The following is a 25,609-nucleotide window of genomic DNA, read 5'->3' as shown; positions in this document are numbered from 1 at the left end:
AACAGAATTATTATATATAACTAGTTGTTCGTGTCATCAGTCAGTTACAACAAAGTTTATCTGACCTGTTTTACCTAATAATTGTCCTATGGTCAGAAACTTCATATGCTGATTGGCCAAACTAACATCTATTGTTAAACTGCATGCTTTGATTACACCGCATACTCTCTCAGCACATGAACTGACATAACTGCTAAGACCAGCAAAGCATTAATATATCATCTTTAATCAGGTGAATTAAATGGTTATTATCGCTATTTTGTGTTGTATTGAAATAATACAGTATGTTTAATATGTTATATTAAGTAAACTAAATGTATGCAATCTGATTCAAATGTTGGTTATGTCTAATTATTTGAATAAGGTAAGCCAAACAACCATAATTTATCACTGAAATATATTCTATGACTTCAATGAAATATGTGTGAAAGTGTTTTTACTTCAAGAATCTTTTAAACAAATCTTTGTAATGAACAGATTCAGAGGTGATACATGCAAATCATTTTGAATATAATGTGTGTATTATCTTGTTCAATATATTAACTGTTAAATAGTGTTTTAGTCTCTTTATTATTCATTTTATTCAGATCAATAACTATGGTGCTACCATAAGTGTGGCAGTTGTGATCCATAACCTTCTATCACCTACAGGCTATACATTGTGGGTTTTTTTATATTTGTCTTTATTATGTAATATAATTGTTATGACCACATTTAATGTAATATTATATTATCATTAATGTCTGTCTTAAAGTAGTGAAGATGTTTATACAGAATGTATAGGCATCATGTATATATAGTGTGTGTGCATTATACAGCCAAATTAAAGACAAGGAGTTGTATCCCTTGGATGTCGGTCTTGTGTCGCATGTATATTACTTTTATATGTTCTAGTATAATCATTTAACATACAGTCTATCTAGTGCTTTAATGGATGACTGATATATGTATTACTTACTTGTAATAAGCCCATTTTATGTATCTAGCATTGGTGATAATGTTTATCATATAATGTAATTATGTGTTTCAGGGTGTCTGATATCTTACATCCTTGTTCTAACTCATCGCATCGCAATAAAGACCTCAACCGGTAGCATGTGTTTGTTCACGCTAAAAAGACATGCGCTAAACTGCTACGTGTGCAGCAGATTGCACTTCTTAACGTTAGGTTTCATTTTTTGACTGAAACTGCTAGTATGCTAAGTGATTACTGTAAAACTAGCCATCACCCTATGCATGTTTGGTAACGGTGTAATAATCAAGATTACAACATCTACAACTATAATACAAAAAGTTGATCATCCAGGCTACCATGTCATCAGATACATATCCACATTCTAAATGTCTCTCAAACGTATTGTGCGATGTCATCATAGCTGAACTATTACTTACTGCGGCGTAAAACAAAAAAAACAAAGATACAGTTCTCACAAAGCTTCAAAACCGGACTTTACTGTGAAGAGACAAAGGGAGATTCTTCCACTGTGGCATATCACATTGTGTTCTGAAACTAGGCTTATATATTCATTCGCGTTTACATAGTTGCCGATTACAAAGGTAAGCAAAACTATGTTCATTCATTTCCGAACAAAACCAACATAAATTGCTGATACAGAAGCAACCAATGATTATAGGATCAGAAACTCATTATTGTGTCCTTCGTTGATGCCACAGCAACAGAGGCCTTCCATTGTCATGCAGTGGGTGAAGAAGTTTCTTTCTTCAACCATGACAACTGTAAGGCTGCCTTGATTGCCAATGCCACACATACACAAGTATACCACAGTCATAAATTCATTGAACAATAACCTGCTTCCATCGAAGAAATAAAGGAAACCCTCCCTTTTCTTCGAGGATAATCTGAAAGTTGATTGAGTGACGTATGAGGTGAGGTCCAAGGGGGTTTATTGCACTTATATGTCGATGTTCATGTACATGGGTGTTTGTCTGCTTGTGCTAGTCCGGACTTTTTCCTGTTTTATAGATACACTATGCAACAGTTAACATGCATACCCCAGCCATGATACATGTATTCTGACTCAGATCCATCTCATCTTTGTTTCATCCCCTTAGTGCCGAGAGTCGGGCAGGATAACAACGGGAACCAAAATTTGACGTCATGTGGTATGATTAATAGAGAATACTATACTCATTCTCGTTAGATACCTTTTTTTACGAAACGAGTGGACTTTCTATGGTATCTGACCGAGCAAAAGTGAGGTCAGATACCATAGAAAGTTCTCGAGTTTCGTAAAAATGGTATCTAACGTAAATACACAACAACTTACGTTCGTTGACAGACCAAACTGAAACCGGTTGCAAAATCTGGTTGCGCATGAATATTGATATATGACCAAATATATGTTGTTAGTACGCAGGACACCGATAAGAAAAGTTGAAATGTCACATTAGCGCCGCGCTTTGAATATCGGACCAACAGTCGGTCACTCGCACTGCCGGTGTCCCGTCTGTGCAATCAAAATGGTTCGGTTTACTTGTTCTATCAGCTGAATATATATCATGTCCGTACCATTTTGGGAAATCAGACTGTTCGCCAAAGACATTCATGTTAACTGTACCACCCTATATACTGAAGACGTGAAAATCAACAAACTCAAATGTGCTTGCATGTCAGTGACAGCTTCGAACGATCGAAGGGCAAGGTCGCCACCGGAATAAGAAAATACAACCGCGATGCACTCACAGCGTTTTACGCTAGAGATAGGGAATATTATTGTTCACATTTGGGATGTTTGGGGCCACAATCAGAAGTCAGGCACACAGTTTTCGAATGGTTTGTATCGGAACTGTGAACTTTAAGTGATCTGTTCGTGCTGTCGTGTTCGTTCATTCATGAACACCTCCCGAAACAGCGCCACAAATACGCTTCAAAGGGGACACCGATGGCTCAACCGGATCATCCCAAGTAAGTCTCGATATCTGTCCAGATAGATTAAACAGACTTCATTTCACCACGCTTATCCTTTAATGTTAAATCAAATTGAAAGTTGCGAAAGTGGTCGGGTGCGTCACGTTCAAGGGACGGGCTCGATCGGCAGTCGTACATTGTAAATCGATTTATAGATCTAGCTCGATTATATGTCTGTAGAAGCTCTATGCATAACTTATATAGAATGCAAACCGAATTTGATGCGTGTGACTATCTTGTTTGGTTTAATAAAGTGTTTGTAAATATCTCTCGTTCTCATGAATTTCTTCAGTTCTACCTTGTAATCGCAAAATGAATGACGTCTCGCGATTTTTTTATGAATGAAAAAAGTAGTCCCGGTGTGACAGAGGTCACGGTTATCCAATCAAAACGAATAAAACAAGATCAACCTTGTACGACACACGTGTGACGTACATATTTAGTATCTTACCACCTGTATCTTCACCACGTGGGTAATGAAACCAGCGGATCGAACCACCGACCTTCCGCTCTCGGGGCACACGCTCTATCCAGTATGGGACACATGTTGGAAAACATCTGTTTCTAACAGTATATCCTGGATTTAATGACGGATCATGTGCCTCACTCAAGACATTCTGCCACTGATACCTGTGATTCATTAGATTCAGGTCTACTACAAGGGTTACTTATTGAATCTTACCAATACAATATCCTAAATTCCAGGACTTCCACATGAAAAGGGCTTTTCACGACTTACACCTTATATGTCTTATCTGAGAGACGACGTATATCGTATCTGAGACACTACTTACATTCCCATTTAGCAGCCTATACCCTTTTTGAGAACTACCTTATACCCTGCCTCATATCTCTGAGAGATGACTAATACCATACCTGTGACATGGATCTTACCCTATTAGAGATATGACATATATTCTATCTGGGGGACGATTTATACACTATCTGGGAGACTACTTATACCCCATCAACGAAACGACTTATATCCTACCTGTGACATGACTTACATGTTTACACTATCTTAGAGACGAGGTTGACCCAATGTCAGAAATGACTAATACCCTGCCTAAGAAACGATTTATACCCTATCTGAGAGATGAATTATGCCCTATATGAGAGACGAACTACATTCTCTCTGAGAGACAACAAATACACAATCTGAGACACTTATACCCTTTCTAAAGGTCAATTTATATTGTCTCTGAGAGACGACATATTCTCTCTGAGAGACGACTTTTTCCCTATATGAGAGACGTCCTATACTCCATCAGAGAGAGAAGTTATACCCTTTCAGAGAGACGAATAATACCTAATCTGGGAGAAGACTTAGTTTATATGTAAGTGAGGATTTGAACGATATCCGAGAGAAGACGTATATCCTATCTGAGAGACGACTTAAATCTTATCTCAGAGATGTCTTGTAACCTTTCTGAGAGGTCAAGTCTTGGCAAGGAACTTAGAAGTGATACACACAAGGAACAGAAATTCTGGATGTCAACTTCTTCATTATTAAGAACGCAACGTTTCGAGGTAGATACCTACTCTTTCGGTGAATAATTGCTATAAGGCAGGAGCATATATATGTATCTCTAAGAGCAACGGAATTAGTAAGACAACAAGGGTGGAAACTTAAAGCTGATAGATGATAAGCAATGGACAACTGGAAGTCAGGATTATTATCAACACTAATTGGTGATAGGCAACGGACACAGAGTCTAGCGTTAGCACTGTAGATCAGTTATGGGACACGGATTTAACCGTGTTGATCTCTTTGGTGAGAATGACGGATATAAGTATTTATTATGTGTTTTAGACGTGTTTAGCAAAACAAGCACGAGTAGAATATTTCTATACACGTTTCAGAAGGCTTTATTTGACACGTGCTTCGATTTCCACTCCTGAACATATTCAGAGCGATGAGGGAAAACATTTGAAAGTTGATGAAAGGAATTGGGTATACAGCATTACACCAGTCAAAATATGAAGGAAAATGGGCAGTAGTCGAGCGATTTCAAAGAAGGCATAAACAACGTACGTGGCGCTACTTTACAAAACGGAGATCGCTCAAATACGTATACAAAGTTCAAGATTTAGTGAAATTTCAGTTATCAGAGAACGATAGGAAGAAAACCTGAAGAAGTAATTCCGGGAGATTTGTTAACAGATATACTATTAGAAATATTAGATTTTATTAACATTTCTCGAAATATAAAGGCACCACGTTAAAAGTAGGAACTCATGTCAGATCGAGTTAAGCTAAGATGGCCTTGAGAAGAGGTAATACTTCTAATTGGACAAAGTAAGTGTTTAATATAGGTATTGTCGTTTGTGGAAGATTGTCCGTGATGTCTACATTAAGTTATAACGTTGGGAACTAATTAATCAGAACGTTTTATCATGAGGAGATACAACTCGTTCAGAAACCATCTACATACGAAATAGATAAGATTGCATCGCGGAGATTAAACCCCGAGATTGGTGTGTCAGAAATATTGATATCTTGGAAAACCCACTACCCTAAAATATTCTATACCCTAAACAGTCCTCATTACGTCTTTCACTCATAATGTAAACTTGTGGATTCCTTCGGGGCAGGGGAAGCCAGCCGGTGGCAGTTATGAATGACGTCATACAGGGAGATACCCGTAAATAAGTCGAAAGCCTCAGTAACATTGACCTGAATGAAAATGTATCTCGCTCTATGTGGCAGATTTTCCTAACGATCTGGGAGCTGACGAGGGACACCAAGTCGGATTAGAACTTATCTTTTCGCATAGTCAAGCTAACCCATTCACGCTAATTTGTGATCAAGAGTACGATAAACTCATACACATTGATAGTTTTCGAAATGGTATGATGTCTTATTTATGTTGTACACCTCGGATATTGACGCATTGTTTGTAACCGAAAGATAGCAAATTCATAAAACAAAAAATTTCAAGGTACTCTGCCTTTATACTATTTATAAACATCTCATGAAGATGAAACCAAACTTAGCGCAAATGGTGAATACGGCCCCGTTACAATATACCAAATGAAAATACCATGGAGAGTTTCAATTCATTCGAGCAAGATAACCTTACAAATATTTAGACTTGTACACCTTCAAACACTTGTATGTGAGATGTGTGTACAGATAGTATTTGATCATGATGATGTAAAGCTGACTGACGCAGAAATGTCGGTTCAACTATGACGAAATTTGATCACGCGTTATATGAGGGTTCCAGCCTTTTAGTGTGACTCAATGACTATCTTTATTTTTTGGTTGTTCAGATCATTACAAGGAAAGTCAGTTAGATATAATATTGAATGCATACACAAGCAGTTAACCGCTAGGTCACAGTTATCAGTCCCCATTATTGATAATTTTCGGAATCATTGTGTTGGTCAAACGTGTGACAGAGTTACCATTCAGCTTGTTCCTTCACCTGTGTTTGAATACACTACATGTTCAGTGTTAGGTACAGAGATTAGATTCAAATACCAATACAATGAGTCAGGAGGCTTTTCAATAATATTCAGAGCACAACATGTTAAACTGTGAATATTGTACATCGTGATGTATACACAGTGAAACAGAACGTGGTGAAAATGTGTATTAACAGAGCGGATCAGACGGCTGTCAAGGTGAGATATGTTCATACAAATGTTTAAACATTTCTTGATTTTTTATTTGAGGCAAGTTGAGTACTTGTGTTGCATGTTTTAAAATCTCCACTAATGATACCTTCAACGCAATGCTTTCTCCGCAATCAGTAGCTGTTTCAAGTGTCCTGGCTCTCTAATATGTGAACAACGTCGTCTGAAACAAGGGTAAATTCGCTTCAACTGAATTACAGCCTGCTTTTGTCTTAAATAAAATCGACGATGATTAGACGGAGTCCACATTTATGGACAGTATCTAACTGACTGTTATCACAGATTCCCATGGCCAATGCAATATATTTTCTGTGGAAAAAATAATTTTCTCCGTTCTGTTCTATCATTCCTCATTACGCATTGTCTCCAACTATACTTTTCATTTTTGCAAAAAAAAATTCTACTATAATTAGTTGTTCTATTTAGAGTAATAATTATTTGAGTGTTTTTATTTAGGCGTAGTACATGTCCCTATAATTAACCTAACCTACTTATAATAATCCGAGCCGCGATATAACTGGAATACTGTAAAAGCGGCGTTAAACCCAACTCACTCACTAACTATAATAATCCGAACTCGTGATAAGTAATTGTAATATTCCGAATCATTCTGAGGTTTGTTATGGACAATACTAAATTAACTGTTAAAACGGACAAATCATAACATGTCCTTGGTCCAGAGAACGATAAGCTTTTATCATGGCATAACAATTTTTTGGCCGAAAACAGAAAATATCTTATGTTCCTTTAAATATATTTTTTTTCCAAAAGACTTAAAGCATATTTTTCCTCTCGGCAAAAGTGTTGAAACCACTTCTTCTGTCAGTGCTGAACCTTAAGCAAACTTGCTACCACAATGCTGTTAACCAGAGACCATAAGCCTATATATATGGTGTATGGTATATGGTCTCTGTGTAAACATACCGAACCACAGAGCATCACATTGTCAAATATATACATCCCATTTAGCCACAGTTGCCTATAGTTTACCTGTATAGTAGCTCTGCAATTAGTTCTTCATTAATTCGCATAACATGTACTGAGATGTCAGTGGTGTAAGTTTTGGCGAAGTGTTTCAGTCAGTGGAAATCAGCCGTAATTCTACTGTTTCAGAGACTCAAGATTCAGCTCAAATTCTTCAGCTCAGTCTTAACTGTTACTGTATTTGACCCCATCGGAACCAGTATCAGTTCAAGTTGCAGCCCACAATATGTGCAACAATCTATTTACCACAATAAAGTAACCATCGTCTGCAAGAAAAGCAGAAATCCCAAAGCATCACATTACCAAATAGATACATCCCAATTGATAACAGTATCCTATATATCACTTTTTCTTGTAACTCTGTAAAAGCGTTTCAGCTCTTGTAATTATTATATCATCGGTGTCAGCAGTAAATGTACCCCGTGCATATTCTTGTGTAGATGTTAGAAACAAATCTTTAAAATACATTTGTGAAAGTTGAGGCAATCACTAAGCGGTAATATCAGATGCCTTTATCTGATCAATACTTGACAGGCAGCACTCTCGCTAAAATCAGTAACGCCAGTTTACGCCGCCTACGCTAGAGTAACGCTCCACCAACAGAGAAGCCAAGACCCTTGAAGATCCGGGGTAGAATAGGTCTCCAGCAGCTCATGCATGCCGTAAAAGGCGACTATGCTTGTCGTAAAAGGCGACTAACGGGATCGGGTGGTGAGGCTCGCTGACTTGGTTGATACATGTCATCGATCCCAAATGCGTGGATCGATGCTCATGATATCAATCACTGGATTGTCTGGTCCAGACTCGATTATGTGCAGACCGCCGTCATATAGCTGGAATATTGCAGAGTGCGGCGTAAAACAACCAACCAACCAACCAACCATAACTTGAATGAAAGGAATCACACACAACACCTTCAACTTCACTGTATTGTCCATACATAATATATCAGACTTCCATTAATATACACTGAATGAGTGAGTTGTGTTTAACGCTGTCTCGAACTGTATTTAAGTTACATCACGGAGTGTCAGCTTAAAGGGGAAGGAAAGTCATGGAGGTCTTAGACGTTAACCTCTTTCTTTCTTTTAAATGTGAATATTTCGTTGAATGAACCGGGCAAAACGCCTAAAATAGAGTGTATATTTCCACAAGTTATGATCACATATTTATCTTTAATAGAGCATGGTGGACTTTTGCAACACCATTTTGCTGATCGGTGCTATCTTATGGATATAAAACAATTTAAGAATGTATCACAACATACTGTTGTGGCTGAGAAAGGTACAATTGTAAAACATTAAGTTGTTTTTTTGTTTTGTTTTTATTGTGCCAAACCCGACTTCCCCACGAATGTTAATCTATTGTCAATTATAAAACATTTCGAGCTATGATACTACCCTGTTCTCCAACAATTGTCCTTATTGTGGTCTGTTCTTTTAATAATTACTCCTTCAAATATGTTACAAAGGTGAGATATTTTCGAATAGCAAAACAGATCCTCCCACATTATACTGTGCGCCCTTGTTTAACCGAACAGTTGTTTTAAGAGGCGTCCTGTTAAATCAGTGACCACCACATGTTGTTTTGTTCCATTTTTTGCTGAGAACCAACATTCGATATCATAAATCAAATGTTGGGTCTCAGGTAGTATTTTCAAGATATCAGTAATTGCAGATACCTATAATTATATACTAAACAACAAAAGTTCCTGTGACATTGAATAAGATGTTATGCAAAGTTATGCTTTTTACCAAATCTGAAACTATTTCGGTTTGCAACAGATAAAAGACTCCTGTAAATGTTCAAATGGTTTAATTTGCCATACTGACTTCAGAAAATGCGAGATTTCCTAAAAAGAACAACATGAACATGCCAAAATGTCAATTTACAAATCAAAACCGTGTGTGTCCACCTGCGAGCAACACATCTTCGTCTCATGGAATGGACCGGGCCTCGCACAAAGTCCTGTGGGATATCTGTCCGTATCTGCTGGAGCATTGTTTCGAAGTTCCTGGAGTGTCTGTGGAACACGTGGTTGACGTCGAAGGCGCCAATCCATCTCATCCCACATGTGCTCGATTGGTGAGAGATCAGGGGAACGTGCCGGCCAGGGGATGACATTCACGTTGTTTTGTTGAAGAGAATCTACCCCATAACATAACGCAGCCGCCCCCGAAACGATCTTCTTCCATGACACAATGATTGACGTAACATTCACCTCGACGTCGGTACACTCGAATCCGTCCATCGCTGTGGCTGAGGTAAAAACGAGACTCGTCAGTGAATAGAACTTGTCCCGACTGCATGGCCGTCCATCGCAGGCGCTGTCTGCACGGATGTAGACGTGCTTGACGGTGGTTTCCTGTCAACATCGGACATCTTGCGGGTCTTCTGGCGACAATCCCTGCACATCTAAGGCGGCGACGTACGGTTTGTGAAGATACTCGTCGAAGGCCAGGGATGCTTCTTGTAGTCACTGTTGCTGGCTGGAATCGATTTCGTAGGTGTGTTGGTCGAATCCAGTTGTCTTGCCGATTATTGGTTACACGTGGCCTGCCACTCCGAGGATGGTCTCTGACTGCATTCGTCTGTTGCCAACGTTGCCATAAACACCAAATGGTGTTTCTGTGGACGTTAAATTGTCTTGCAACATCACGTTGACTCGATCCTGCTTCAAGCATACCAATGGCTCGCAGACGCTCATTTTCGGACAGGCGTGGCATTTCGTAATGTTGAATAATTGAGTATTTTTAAAAAAAAATTTTTTTGGGGGGGAGTGGTTGTTGTAAGCACGGTGTTAAACAATGCATATGGAATCCCGTTAACGCACATGTTTGTATACCCATTCGTAGTCAGTGAAATTCATGGGGCTCGCATAAAAGTCAACTATTGCATGGAATGCATGCTTTTCTGTAGCGGTTGCGTTTTTGTGACTTGATTCCATACATGTACTACACTATTGAAAACCAAACCTTACTTGTTTGAAAACTACACTAAAATATTGGTGTCACAGGAACTGTTGTTGTTGAGTATACGTATTTGAGATATCTGTAATTCATTTCAGCGTGAATCATTTCGTGTATTCTCCATTTGCCTGGTTGAAAATGATATTATCCTGGCAATGTGCGCGTTTTGTGTACATGCTAGTTCCCATGGTGGTAGTTATTAATACCTATCTCGTATATTATGTTGACAGATGAAGTCTTCCATCAACAGACTTGTCCTTGTCCTCTACGTCCTGGCAAACCTAACAATGCAAGTCGCAGACAGTCGGTTTCTATTTTTGTTTATATGATGTTATAATTAATTTATAACAAATCACGAAATCACATTTTTCCCCCGCCTTGATGTTGCTGGAATATTGCTATAGGCGGCGTAAAACCAAACTCACTCACTCACGCACTCACCATGCATTGCTTTATCTTGTTCCCTCATCCTGCATGCGACTAGTTTCACCTTGTTTGCATTTCGGTTACGACGAGAAAGCTGTTTTTGCCTGCACGGAAAATGCAACAAAACAACCATCTCACAAAGGACGCACAGGTTGTTGTTATTGTATTATTTTGAATGCATCAATACTTTGGCAACATTCTTTTTCATCTGATTTGAACTGTTATGCATACGCAGTTTGCGTTTATTTGGATGATGTTTGTCAGCTGTGGAGTGCAAATGCAAAACAGTAGCCATATTACCAATCGATTGACAAAATATGATAAAAAAATCATCCCTAAAACATTCGACACAACAGGCTTTTGTTCTTGCTCTACAAGAACGGTACGCGTTACGCGTTAGGGCTGCAGCATTAGTACATTATAGGGCTATAATTTCAGAATTTTAATGTAAATATGATATATTATTCTGATGCCATACATAACCTGGTTCTCAAACCACCTTCTTGTTCACGACCACGGGTGGCCAAGACGTTTAACGCACTGTAATTCGCTAGAGTTGCGTCCCCTAGGCGTGCCAGAAACCTATGATTGTGGGTTTTAGTCCCACATTCGCTCTGAGTGTGTTTCTTTGTTTGTGAGTATTAAAAGCGTGCTCGCAGATTTTACCAAAGTAGTAAACTGCTATCAAGAAATGCATTACTACAACAACATTAGACTGACAGATATTGATAAAACTGAAATATTGTTCAAAGCGGCGTTAGATCCCAACCCCACCCAACCTGCCATGTACTTGTGTTCAGGCGGAACACTAATTAAAAGAGCAGCATCAAGCTTGGAGTTCGATCACATTAAACGTCAAATTATCGTTTTCTCAATGCATATATTGTGTAGCAGCAGTATTAAAACTCAAACACCACATAGATTCCTTGTCTGTCTTAAGTGGAGAAGCAAAAATTACTAAGCGGGAACTATTTACTCCACCGTCACGTCCATTAAATCCATCTTTACAAAGTCATTTGACGTGGCAATCTTTATGTTTCTCTCGCTGTATAGAGAGTACTAAAACTGTTTATTTTGTTGATTCGACATGACTATGTGGAAACAATTACCATTAGGTATATCTATAGGCAGTAAATCCATATACTTACTGGTAATTTCATCGGCACTATCCGGTTTGATATGACGTCTTTGAATAGTCATATAACGTAGTTGCTGGCATTTCGAACTTGACTATTGTTTCAAGATAATTGACACATCCACTGAAACACGCCTCGGTACAGTACTGTCCTATTGTACGTACGCTTTATACGTTTGACCATCACTATTTCAATGAAACATTATTGTAGTTTGAAAACACGCAACATGGGTCTGTGAAAGGAACCCAAAATGCATTTCCTTCTTCATAAAACTTGCAGACAAATTATGTATTTATTATTTTTAGAGGAGAGAATTTTTTTGGCAAGTATTTAAGACTTGAGCTGCGTTTATGGAGGTAGCGGATAATACAACGTGTGTCCATACTTCTGTATGTATATAACTCTATAATCAAAACAGTATATTCAAGTCAATTTTTTAAGAACAATTCAACAATATTTACTAACCTCACAAATTGCTAACCTCACAAATTGCTATAGTCAGTGACATACACACAAAACTGTAGCCACACTCGATTATCAGCCAATCCGCTAGCGGAAGGGTCCTTTCATTTTAGGTTTATAGAAACGCGAAGGCAAACGAAATTGAAGAAATTCTTTATCAACTCACTCACACCTATTTTACATTAGTGACGGTAAACGTAAACTCACTAACACTCGTTATACATTAGGGACGATATGCTTTAACTCACTCACACTTATAATGTATTAGTGACGTTAAATTTTAACTCACTCACACTCATTATACATAAGTGACGGTAAACTTTAATTCACTCACACTCATTTAACATTAATGGCGTAAAACTTTAACTCACTCACACTCATTATACATTAGTGACGGTAAACTTTAACTCACTCACACTCTTTAAACATTAGTGACGATAAACGTTAACTCACTCAAATTCATTTTACATTAGTGACGTTAAACTTTAATTCACTCACACTCATTTAACATTAATGGCGTAAAACTTTAACTCACTCACACTCATAATACATTAGTGACGGTAAACTTTAACTCACTCACACTCTTTTAACATTAATGACGATAAACGTTAACTCACTCAAATTTATTTTACATTAGTGACGTTAAACTTTAACTCACTCACACTTATTATGTTTTAGTGACGTTAAATTTTAACTCACTCACACTCATTATACATTAGTGACGGTAAACTTTAACTCACTCACATTCATTTTACATTAGTGACGTTAAATTTTAACTCACTCACACTCATTATACATTAGTGACTTTAAACTTAAACTCACTCATACTCTTTAAACATTAGAGACGATAAACGTTAACTCACTCACATTCATTTTACATTAGTGACGTTAAACTTTAACTCATTCACACTTATTATACATTAGTGAAGATATTCTTTAACTCACTCACACTTATTATGTATTAGTGACGTTAAATTTTAATTCACTCACACTCAATATACATTAGTGACTTTTAACTTTAACTCACTCACACTCATTAAACATAAGTGACTTTAAACATTCACTCACACTCATTATACATTAGTGACTTTAAACTTAAACTCACTCATACTCATTATACATTAGTGACGGTAAATTTTAACTCACTCACACTCATTATACATTAGTGACTTTAAACTTAAACTCACTCATACTCTTTAAACATTAGAGACGATAAACGTTAACTCACTCACATTCATTTTACATTAGTGACGTTAAACTTTAACTCATTCACACTTATTATGCATTAGTGAAGATATTCTTTAACTCACTCACACTTATTATGTATTAGTGACGTTAAATTTTAATTCACTCACACTCAATATACATTAGTGACTTTTAACTTTAACTCACTCACACTCATTAAACATAAGTGACTTTAAACATTCACTCACACTCATTATACATTAGTGACTTTAAACTTAAACTCACTCATACTCATTATACATTAGTGACGGTAAACTTTAACTCACTCACACTCTTTAAACATTAGAGACGATAAACGTTTTACTCACTTTTATTCATTTTACATTAGTGACGTTAAACTTTAACTCACTCACACTTATTATACATCAGTGACATTAAACTTTAACTTACTCACACTCATTATACATCAGTGACGTTAACCGTTAACTCAATCACACTCATTATACATTAGTGAATATATTCTTGAACTCACTCACACTTATTATATATTAGTCACGTAAAACCTTAACTCACTCACACTCATCATACATCAGTGACGTTAAATGTTCATTCACTCACACACTTTATCCATTAGTGACGTTAATTTTAACTCACTCACACTCATTATACATAAGTGACGTTAAACTTTAACTCACTCACACTCAGTTTACATTAGTTACATTAAACTTTAACTCACTGACACTCATTTTGCATTACTGACGTAAAACCTTAACTCACTCACACTCATTATACATAAGTGACGTTCAAATTTAACTCACTCATACTTATTTACATCAGTGACGTTAAACTTTAACTCACTCCCACTCATGTTACATCAATGACGTAAAACCTTAACTCACTCACACTCATTATACATAAGTGACGTTCAAATTTAACTCACTCACACTCATTATACATAAGTGACGGTAAACGTTAACTCACTCACACTCTTTATACATTAGTGACATAAACGTTAACTCACTCACACTCATTATACATTAGTGACGTTAAATTTTAACTCACTCACAGTCATTAAACATAGTTGACGTTAAACTTTAACTCACTCACATTCATTATACATTAGTCACGTTAAACGTTAACTCACACATACTCATTTTACATTAGTGACGTTACACTTTAACTCACTCACACTAATTATGCATAAGTGACGTTAAACTTAAACTTACTTACACTCATTATACATAAGTGACGTTAAACTTTAACTCACTCACACTCAGTTTACATTAGTTACATTAAACTTTAACTCACTGACACTCATTTTACATTACTGACGTAAAACCTTAACTCACTCACACTCATTATACATAAGTGACGTTCAAATTTAACTCACTCACACTCATTATACATTAGTGACGGTAATCGTTAACTCACTCACACTCTTTATACATTAGTGACGGTAAACGTTAACTCACTCACACTCATTATACATTAGTGACGTTAAATTTTATCTCACTCACAATCATTAAACATAGTTGACGTTAAATGTTAACTCACTCACACTCATTATAAATTAGTGACGTAAAACTTTATCTCACTGACACTCATTATACATAAGTGACGTTAAATTTTAACACACTCACACCTATTATGCATAAGTGACGTTAAACTTTACCTCACTCACACTCATTATGTATCAGTGACGTTAAACATTAACTCACTCAGACTCATTATACATCAATGAAGTTAAATATTATCTAACTCACACTCATTATACATCAGTGACGTTAAACATTATCTCACTCACACTCATTATACATAAATGACGTTAAACGCTAACTCACTCACACTGCTTATACATTACTCGCATCACATGAGGAATTCAAGTGACCAGCTCTCTGTGGTTATGTTGTCATATTCCTGTTCTTTCTCACAGGTTTGGTTCAGATCCATGTCCCCGAGGAATCCTACCTGAATGAGCCGACTAGTCTGACCTGCTCTACATCTCAAGCCTTCTCTACAATCATTTACAAGGCTCCAAGTGGGAACAGTCCACAGTGTTCACAAACGGGCTGCACACCTGTCAGCGGATTCCAGGCAGATATTATAAACTCAACTTGCACTCAACTAAGGATACTGCGCGTACAACTGAGACATGCAGGACCGTGGGGGTGTGCTGATGGCGACAATAACTTTGTTTATAGAAGTCTTGTTGTTGCTGAAAGTAAGTACTTTGTAAGGTTAATGATTATTTGGGGTGAACGAATGACCGTGACATTTTTTCAAAATATACAAATTGCGTTCAAACACATATAATTTTTTAGGATGAACTCATCATTCAGCATAACCAGGTAGTCAGGTCAGTTCATCTACATGATGATATACCCCTGACATGTGCAGTTTGTTTGTTTGTTGTTTAACGCCGCACTCAGCAATATTCCAGTTAATAGGAAGGTCATCATGTTTGTAATATGCGATATGACCTAGAGTACAGAATAACCAATACACTATGTTCCTATGTCACTTGCTGTACATATATGTTCATTAAAATAGATGTTCAAGGCATCGCATAATAGATACTGTGCCACAGAATCCAAAACTGTGACCCATATTTGTGTGTGCGGTGTATTTAAAATATTAGAAACGTATTATGGACCTAATCTCATCTGGGCCTACAGTGTATAGTCACATGGCCTGCAGTTTCAAATAACTCTGTGAACAGCTGAACCTGAGAATAGGACCGTTGAAAATGTCAAAATATATAATTTCTTCAAGTGTTATTCTACGTACCTAAATTTGATAGGCCCTTTAGTGAGTAGTCCCACTTTGGATACCGAAAAGCCGAAGTTTTCAACGTGTATCGGAGTCGCCATTTCATTTACAAATGGACGCGTACATACCACGTGATTTCATACGCGTTTTGATTGGCTGCGTTCATACAATTTATCGAATGCAAATAGAGCATGTACGTTTTTGTACAACTCACGTACAAGTGGCATACCATGTGTTGCATGCAACAAATTGTATAAAACTAGTTGTAAAGTGTGAATGTCAGATAACAATCCTACCAGAGTGTTTTATGTTAGATTGCTATGTATTATTATTTTCAGAGAACCCACCATGCAGCATAACCGTTGACACCTGTCCAGTTCTTCTGCATGAGAAGATATCACTGACAGTAACCATCCAGAACTACTATTGCTCAAAAGATTTCAACGTTTCACTCCGTGTAGGGAGCGTTCAGGAGACACTGTCTACAGCTGTACATGTGACTGGCCCAACAGATAGCACCGCTATCAAAGAAATAAATATGACAAAAGCACACTTTGGGGATGTACAACTGGAATTAATCTGCCAAAAGAGTAGGACAATTTCCTGTGGAGGCGTTACATTTTTACATGGCTGTAAGTACAGAGTGAGTGAGTAAGTGAGTTTGATTTTACGCCGCTTTTAGCAATATTCCAGCAATATCACGGCTGGGTCACCAGAAATGGGCTTCACACATTGTATTGATGTCGGGAATCGAACCCGCGTCTTCGACGTGACGAGCGAACGCTTTAACCACAAGACTACTCTACCGCCCCCATAGGTACAGAATGACCATCTGCCAGTCCAACATTTTAACACGATTGTTTGTTCTGATTCATAAGTTATAATAGTATCGCCTAAGAGAAGGTGTATATGTGTCCAATATAGGAATCACCATCACATATAATAAACATAATACGATTTCGATTCAAGTGATTATTTCTAAGCATCTAAACTTCTTCACGCTTCACACAGTTAATGTGTAAAACAACGTCAGTTTTTTTATTGGTAGGATACATTGAGAATAGTACATGGATCAGAGCGTGATAACGAAACTAGGGTCGCTTTTAGGAATTCGCGAGGTTGGATGGCGATACATATATTTTGTATGTTCGTTCTTGTCAGAACACGTGTGTGTTTTCCATGACATTTAGCATATCAGCGAACGATTATTAGTTGTAAAACCAGAGGCCAAACTATTTTCCCGGCGCTGTTATTTATTCCCCGATCCCAAAAATAATCTTCCTAGACCTGTTTTTCCAGTTGTAGGCACTCGAACGTTGTATTGGTCGCTTGACACGAAACGACTGGCAGTTGACTACACAGAGTGTGTAGCATATGAATGCATCAATCACAGTTATGACATTTATTTAAGACGACCCTCTTCATTGATCACCGCCGACTCCCTAAGTGGACTGCAAGCCCTCCAAAACAAAAATACCAAAAACCGACCTAAATTAATAAATCAAATACTTAAAAGCTCCAACATCCTAACAAAGGCAGGCAAACAAATAACCTTCTTGTGGATACCCGCCCACGTAGGAATATACGGTAATGAAAACGCCGATAAAGCAGCTAAACTATCCCTCAAAATCACAGAAATAAGCTTAAACTTACCCATCTCCAAATCAGAAATTAAAAGTGTAAACAAGCAACAAATCACAAAAAAATGGCATAACCTATATCTAAACTCAAATAGCCAAATCAAAAAAGTGCTAAGCAAACCACTAACCAAACCAAAAAATTCTCCATCCATCAAAAAAAATCGACAGAGTAATCACTAAACTCCGAACAGGACACACCAACCTAAATAACCACCTAATAAAAATTAAAAAAACACACTACAGGTAACTGCCCACACTGCAAACAACTAGAAACCCCAGAACACGCACTCATCCACTGCACACACTACATAACACATCGAACCGCATTACAAACCACCCTCAATCAAAACAAGGCTCTCACTCTTGAAGCAATACTTAACCCACAAAATAAACTAGAAAACTTCAATGCCTTAGGCGTATTCTTAATCAAAACGGAACTAATAAAACGCATCTAAAAACACTATAATCTACCAAATCATAATCACATAATCAAACAAACATCCACCATACCCAGCTCCCTTAGTTTTCCTCCCCAACCCCATCGGCATCTATTCCAAATCTCAAAATTCCCAAATTATATATAAGCAAACCCTAAAACCCCCTCTTGGGTTGCACAGACCACTTTCGCCCCTTTCGGAAACACATTTAATGGCCTGGCCGGGCCCTTGTGCGAAATACGCATCAGTCGGAAAGCGCACTTAAATCTCCAAAGTAAGTAAGTAAGTTGATCACCGATCTCACGACGCGACATGGACATGATGTTTTTGATATGATATTAGTCTCTGGTGACGTCTTGTGTCTGTGCCTTTTTGAAAAAAAATCACTCTTGGCTCTTTGGCCTTTACAAAAGTAAGTTATTGGTATTGCAAAATGAATGCCGTTAAATATGTATTAGAATAGTATCCCAATTAATTACAGGTAGACCAGCATGCCAAATAACAAGTCCACGGGACACTAGTTCCCTGCGCATTGGCGAGGATCTGTTACTGAATATTTCAATTTCAAGATATTACTGCTCTGATGCCGCCCCGCTTCTGTTGATGATGGGGAAGAATGATATCACACTCTTCAATGAAACCGTTTATTATACTACAAAGGAATATTTTGTCGTCAAACAACGTATGACAGCTTCACATTTCGGGATTGTGAAGCTATTCTTCGGATGTGGAAACTTTCGTCAGGCGCTTTTGTGTGAAGGTGTTCAACTACTAAGTCTTGAATACGGTACGTGTTGCATATGTACATAACCATTTATGTTAAACATATTAGGTTATGAAAAACCAACATATTTATTCATGTTAGGAACCAACCATTTGATATTCTTAGAAGGGTTGGGGCGGGGCTGAGAGTTTGTATCGAGATTAATTTTATTTCAGTTACAGCTACAAATAGTCGGTCCCTGAAGACTGAATAATTGATGGATGTTATAGTATCTTTGGCAATGGGAAGAACATTCCACCAGTTACAGACAGATCAGGACCATACATATTGTTGATCTCTCTGTCCAAGACGAAAGCTTATGCCATTGTGGTAGGAATATATAAGAAAATAGTGTAATTGTTGACTCCGACATGCCCCCAAATATATTTTACCTTAGACGCATTATACCAGATTATGTTTTAGTAACGAATGGTATGCGGTCATTCTGCATGTGCACGTAATAACTTTAGATTTGTTTCAAAAAAAGAAAACAATGTCAGAATATCTACTTGCCTTTTTCAAAACTAATTGTAGCTACCTTTCCAATACCTAATGTATTAAGACAATGATAATCTGGTATTACTCTTTTAGATAACAGTTTTTGCAGTGACGAAACGGGCTCCATAGCTGCGATAGTCATGGGGATATTCATCATTATCATCGTTGTCATCGGCATCCTCATATTAGTCAAGAATCTCAGAAACAAAAACGATGGACGTAAGGTAGGAATGAATAAACACTCTCCATTAAACCATCTCCTAATACAACTAAAGTTGTGCTTCTGTCATTACATCAATGCTTGTGGCCGATAAAAGATTAAATAAACCACATTTTTTATATATCATCATCCTACTTTTTTGCACATATAAAAGAAGGCACTAGATTTCTTAAATGTTGTGCCTATATCAAAACTGGGAGCACATCAGTCAACCCTTCTTCATTTGAACAGCTCACTCCTCCGTTCTAAACTGGACAATGGCTCCATCAAATAGGTTGGTGCTTGCAAAAATAACCTTTTATACCTGGAATCAATTCATCATCAAGACCTGACACTCTGCATTGGATCTTTCTGAACATTTCCTTTTCACAGTCTATTCATTGAGGCTTATGAGACAGCACTCTGTATAATTTAATAGTGAGTGAGCAAGTGAGTTGGGTTTAACGCCGCTTTTAACAGTACATCAGTTACATCACGGCATGTCAGCTTAATGTGGGAGGAAACCCCGAAGTGATGCAGGTCTCAGACGTTTATCACTTCGGTGAAACCCACGAGCACGGGTATTGTGCTGACAAACCTAGAAACTTAATCGGGGCGAACCGGGATTCGAACCCACAATCATAGGTTTCTGGCGTGCCCAAGGGACGCAACTCTGCACAGCGAATCGCGATGCCTTAGACGACTGGGCCACCAGTGCCCCCGTATAATTTAATAAAAATCATATATTCTTATATACTTAGAGTGACAACAAAGCTGACAATGCCAGTGGATAGATAAATATATCATACTCTATTTTTAACAGCTCTAGAAAATAACATAACCAACTGATTATATTTCAAACTCCCTGTCCTGACTTCGGCCAATGTAAAATGGTTCTTGTGAGCAGTACATTGTATTTGACATCATTCAATTACATAATAATGTTGCTACTGGCCAATGAGACATCATTTTGTGTTGGTTACCGAGCCATACAGACAGCTTTAGTAAGACGATGAATCAAGCTGCAGCAAACGCTAGATTCATCAAATCTGGGACACCACTTATTATGCCATACAATGATTGAAAGTATGTTGCGTTGAAACGATATTTACGTCAAGTGTTTCTCTGTATTCCAAATTAATGTTTCGTTTGATAATGTTTTTTTCCACGTGTTGTCTTGATCGTCATGTCGTGACTATACTAGCCTTGGGATCGGATCCGTTTGCTGTGGGACAGATGTTATGTCAGATTGATACAATAAAAGTTATCTTTTTCAGATGTGCACAGTATCCACGAGTACTGATGATTTAGAAATACAGGTAACGTTATAAGTTCGAATGTGCATTTTCCAAATCCTTCATTGTCGGCTGATGTCTTAACGTCTCTTAACGTCAAGCATAGTTTGCTGAAGACATATTCTAACCCGGATCTTCACAGGTTCTATAGAAGGTGTATGTGGCATATGAAGTGTCGGCCATTCGATAGACAACTAGTTGGTATAGATATAATTAGCATAATCATATTTACATTGCAAAGGCTGTAATCGGGTCAAATGCAAATTATCTGTAAATATGCGTAGACTTCTTCCTAAACATAAACTGATTTAATCTCAAGAGGGTGTTCAGGGTGTGCGACACATCTTCTTGTTCTATACATCCTCTTCAATCAGGTGCAGTATGTGAGATATCCTATGTGTAGATTTATGACAGCATCTAAATATAATAATTTCCTGACGACTGCTTACTACATAGAACTTCATTCCTGACGACTAATCATTTTCAAAACACATTGCAATGAACGTCTGAAGAATTTCAGCAGAAACAATGTAGCACAGTTACAATCATTGTTAAACAATAAAAGGCACTGCCAAAAGGGGTCGCGGGTGGCCCAGTCGTTTAAGGTGCCGCGATTTGCTGTGCAGAGTTGCGTCCCTTGGGCACGCCAGAAACCTATGATTGTGGGTTCGAATCCCGGTTCGCCTCGATTATGTTTCTAGGTTTGTCAGCACAATACCCGTGCTCGTGGGTTTCACCGAAGTGGTAAACGTCCGAAACCTGCATCATTTTGGGCTTTCCTCCCACATCAAGCTGACACGCCGTGATATAACTGGAATACTGTTAAAAGCGGCGTGAACCCCACTCACTTGCTCACTCACTGCCAAAAAGCTATAGTTGTACTTTACTGACCAGTGGTTTCTCGTGTACTCACTAATTAATGAGACTGATCAAGGACACGTGTCGTCACACCTACATGTAGTATTACGCCAAAGACACCCTATTATGCGATATTTTTTTGCATCGGCGATACTGTATATATACCACGGCGGGGACACCAGCCAAGGACTTCCCACACTACCCATGTGGGGAATCGAACCCGGCTTTTCAGCGAATGCCTAAACCACTAAGCTATCCACTGCCCTAAATGTCTCGAAACTAAACTAGCGTATCAGTAGATGGGGTATATCATTTTTTCTGGTTTTTTTTCGTTGTTTAAAACAGGTGACAAGATCAGCAGACAAGCATGCACATGATGACGTGGCTGTAACTCTGTCACAAGGGAAACGGAACCAGGCTGAGGACAATGTTGTAGTCGGCTCGGGAGGATCTGCTTCTAGTAATGATCGTCAACGACACGGACTGCGTATAAATCCTGCGTGCGTCCCTAGTACTGGAGGTGACAGAGTAGTCACAACAGGGACATCCAAAGAGACAGGTGTGATGGGTAGGTCCATGACACTAGTTTGGCATTTTGAGAAAGTTGAGAAAAGTGATATTATCATTGCAGTGAACATAACACTTGACATTTCACTCCAGTTAACATAAAACTTGATATTTCACTTGATAAATCTAAATGTATGATTTAGAATTTTCGTGACCCTAAATATGTTTTTGATACTTCTGTATATATCTTGTAAGATTTTACAAACACAAAACCATTTTTTAAGTCGCAAATACAAGCAAGGGGTGGTGAACAGCCCCTGAGTGCTAGGCAGGGATAATTCAGCTTTCAAGGTTTTTCCTTTGCAATGAAATAATGTAAATTTCCGGTAGACAGCTACACAAAAAATATATATTTCCTTTGCCCCGGCATTCGATGAGAGAAACATGATATTTCACTCGACACATACAATATCCTGTACACATTTCATTCTTCATATTCACTAGTTTCTGTATAACGTTTTGCCTTTTTCGATGTCATAATTGTCCCGGAAAGTGGTTTAACTGGTATTATTCACAATGCTATTATTTGTTAGTTATTTAAAGCTTTACATAGCAAAATTCAAGCTATATGACGTTTACCAATAGCCGAGCCTGGAGCTGACAATCCTTCGATAGATTTCAAGATCGTAATTCAACGCATTTGTGATTCGATGACACGCAAGCAAGCAACCATGTGATGGAGACTGACCACCTACACAATTTAGTCGCCTCTAATGACAAGCATATGTTGCTGGGGACCATTCCTAGCCACGAATCCTAACGGATGACAATGCAATAAACATAATAATCCATTACTCTTGGGTCTACATAATGATTTATAAACGTAGTGCGATTGAAGCGTGGATTGTTTTAATTCCTTGTCGGCCGTTCTCACGTCTAATTTTTATGAATCAATTTGTTGACTAAAATACTAGTTGTCCCAAAGTATAATACAATTTTGGCATTTGTTTCAGGTGGCGAAAACCTACATCCTGAAACGAGAGGAGAATATGTTGCCCTTGATAGAAATGCTGTCCAACCCTCAAACATCTATGAACATCTGGGAACATATGAAGAAATTGTCAACATATGAAGTACTGCTATCCTGAAAAGTAACGGGAGACTACACTAAACATGTATGTCGACTCATATTAATAGACTCTTGCCTTGTTTAAACTAATAATTGACTGGAGTGTACATGTCCACTGTATGGGGTGGGTGGTGGTGGTCGTAGGGGTTGTGTGGGGGTGGGGTGGGGTGGGGTGGGGGCTGGGGGGTTGGGTATGTGGGCACTGGTGGCCCAATCGTCTGAGGCGCCGCGATTCCACTGTATGGAATACATGAACACAGTTCGAAATAAATAACATTGATATCTAGCACAAAGGTTTCACATTACATTTTAGAATTAATCTTCAGGATAGTGTTTCAGAACTTCACACTTATTATAAACCTAATCACATCAATGTTAAAAAGAACTATCACTGTGTTTGGTTAATAGTATGTCTGTCTGGTCTAACGCAGTAGTTTTGGAATCCTAGCCTAGCAAACAGGACGTTTATTTCGACCGCCTGTTGTGGTGCAATCTGCAATGGTTACTGGTCTTAACTATTAATTAACGTATGACATACCTGTATGAGTGCATGCGATATGTATTTGTCAAGGCAATGCAAATGGATAGCAAATTTAGAAATTAACGAATGGAGACAAGAAGGTGTAGCATCTGTAGGAGATGACATGTACACAGCTTTTACCAATCAAAACTGGCTTTAAGAGAAGATATTTGTCGGTGGATATAGAGATTACTACACGAGTGTTTGTCAGATACCATTTCTCTTACAACGAGTCGTTTCAAAACGTATCTAACGAGTTGTAGGATAAATTGTATCTGGCAGGCATGAGTGCAGTAATCTGTTTCTTACACACCCTTAAATCCCACCTTTTTATGCATTTTCATGTTTTCTTATTATATTGATCACAGTGGCGCATTAATACAATGACAACGGTCATGAGTGACGTCACACGACGTACTGATTACTTCGCATAACTAATGTGACGCTACATAAACAGGTTTACGCCATATCTAATATTATCTATAGATTATCAAGGCGATGATGATAATGCAAACTAAATAAAATAACAAAACCTGCTGGATGCCGACTTAAATGTTTTCACCTCAAAGAAAAGACCAAATGTGAGCAACAATGTTCACTTCCGTATGACATCACTACCGCTGACCGACAAAATGCGTAGTGTAATTTGCTGATTGTTTTCAAATGATGTCAAGAGAATTAGTAAGAAATAGAGATAACTAACGTCGTTGTTGTGCATGACTTTCCGTCAGTCATGGCGTCATTCGCAGAACGGAAAGTTTTACGATTGTTCTTGAATTTACTTGATCATTTTCTGTATATATTTTTAATTCCACAATTAACGTTACGATACTCGTCCCATGAATAGTCTTAAACGCGTGAGCCAATGTATACAACAATTAGATTAAGGGATAGCTGAAAATATGGACACAATGCCACATAGTGTAGTATCTAAAATTTTGCTTTCCTAACATTTCAACAAGTACAGTTTTCGGCTTTAAAGTTGGTTCCAAGCAACCTTTATTGGAGGAAGGAGGCTACATTATGAATCGAGTGGTCAGGCTCGTTGACTGAGTCGATTATTCACCTCAATGGTGTGGATTGTCGAGTCTTATGTCGATCACTGAACTATCCGTTCCAGACTGTGTTATAAGTTGTGTTTGTTTGTTGTTTAACGTCACACTCAGTAATAGTCCAGCTATATGACGGTGGTCTGTAAATAAACGATCCTGGCCCAGACAATCCAGTGAGTGATGCCATGAGCATCGATCTACGCAATTGG

General features: G+C 37.9%; 1 protein-coding gene across 1 annotated transcript; it reads left to right on the top strand.

Annotated features, from left to right (window-relative positions):
• Positions 1-6,534: 6,534 nt before the first annotated feature.
• On the top strand, positions 6,535-23,935 carry LOC124150137. The gene is made up of 9 exons (XM_048387024.1): positions 6,535-6,559; positions 10,755-10,827; positions 15,667-15,954; positions 16,841-17,134; positions 19,061-19,366; positions 19,934-20,064; positions 21,317-21,358; positions 22,538-22,760; positions 23,713-23,935. The coding sequence occupies exons 2-9, from the start codon at positions 10,755-10,757 to the stop codon at positions 23,829-23,831; spliced, it is 1,476 nt and encodes a 491-aa protein (XP_048242981.1). The 5' UTR covers positions 6,535-6,559; the 3' UTR covers positions 23,832-23,935.
• Positions 23,936-25,609: the final 1,674 nt, after the last annotated feature.

Source organism: Haliotis rufescens, unplaced genomic scaffold (assembly GCF_023055435.1).
Source record: "Haliotis rufescens isolate VD_foot unplaced genomic scaffold, xgHalRufe1.0.p SCAF_63, whole genome shotgun sequence".
Classification (NCBI taxonomy): domain Eukaryota; kingdom Metazoa; phylum Mollusca; class Gastropoda; order Lepetellida; family Haliotidae; genus Haliotis; species Haliotis rufescens.
This window is presented reverse-complemented; position numbering and strand designations above follow the sequence as displayed.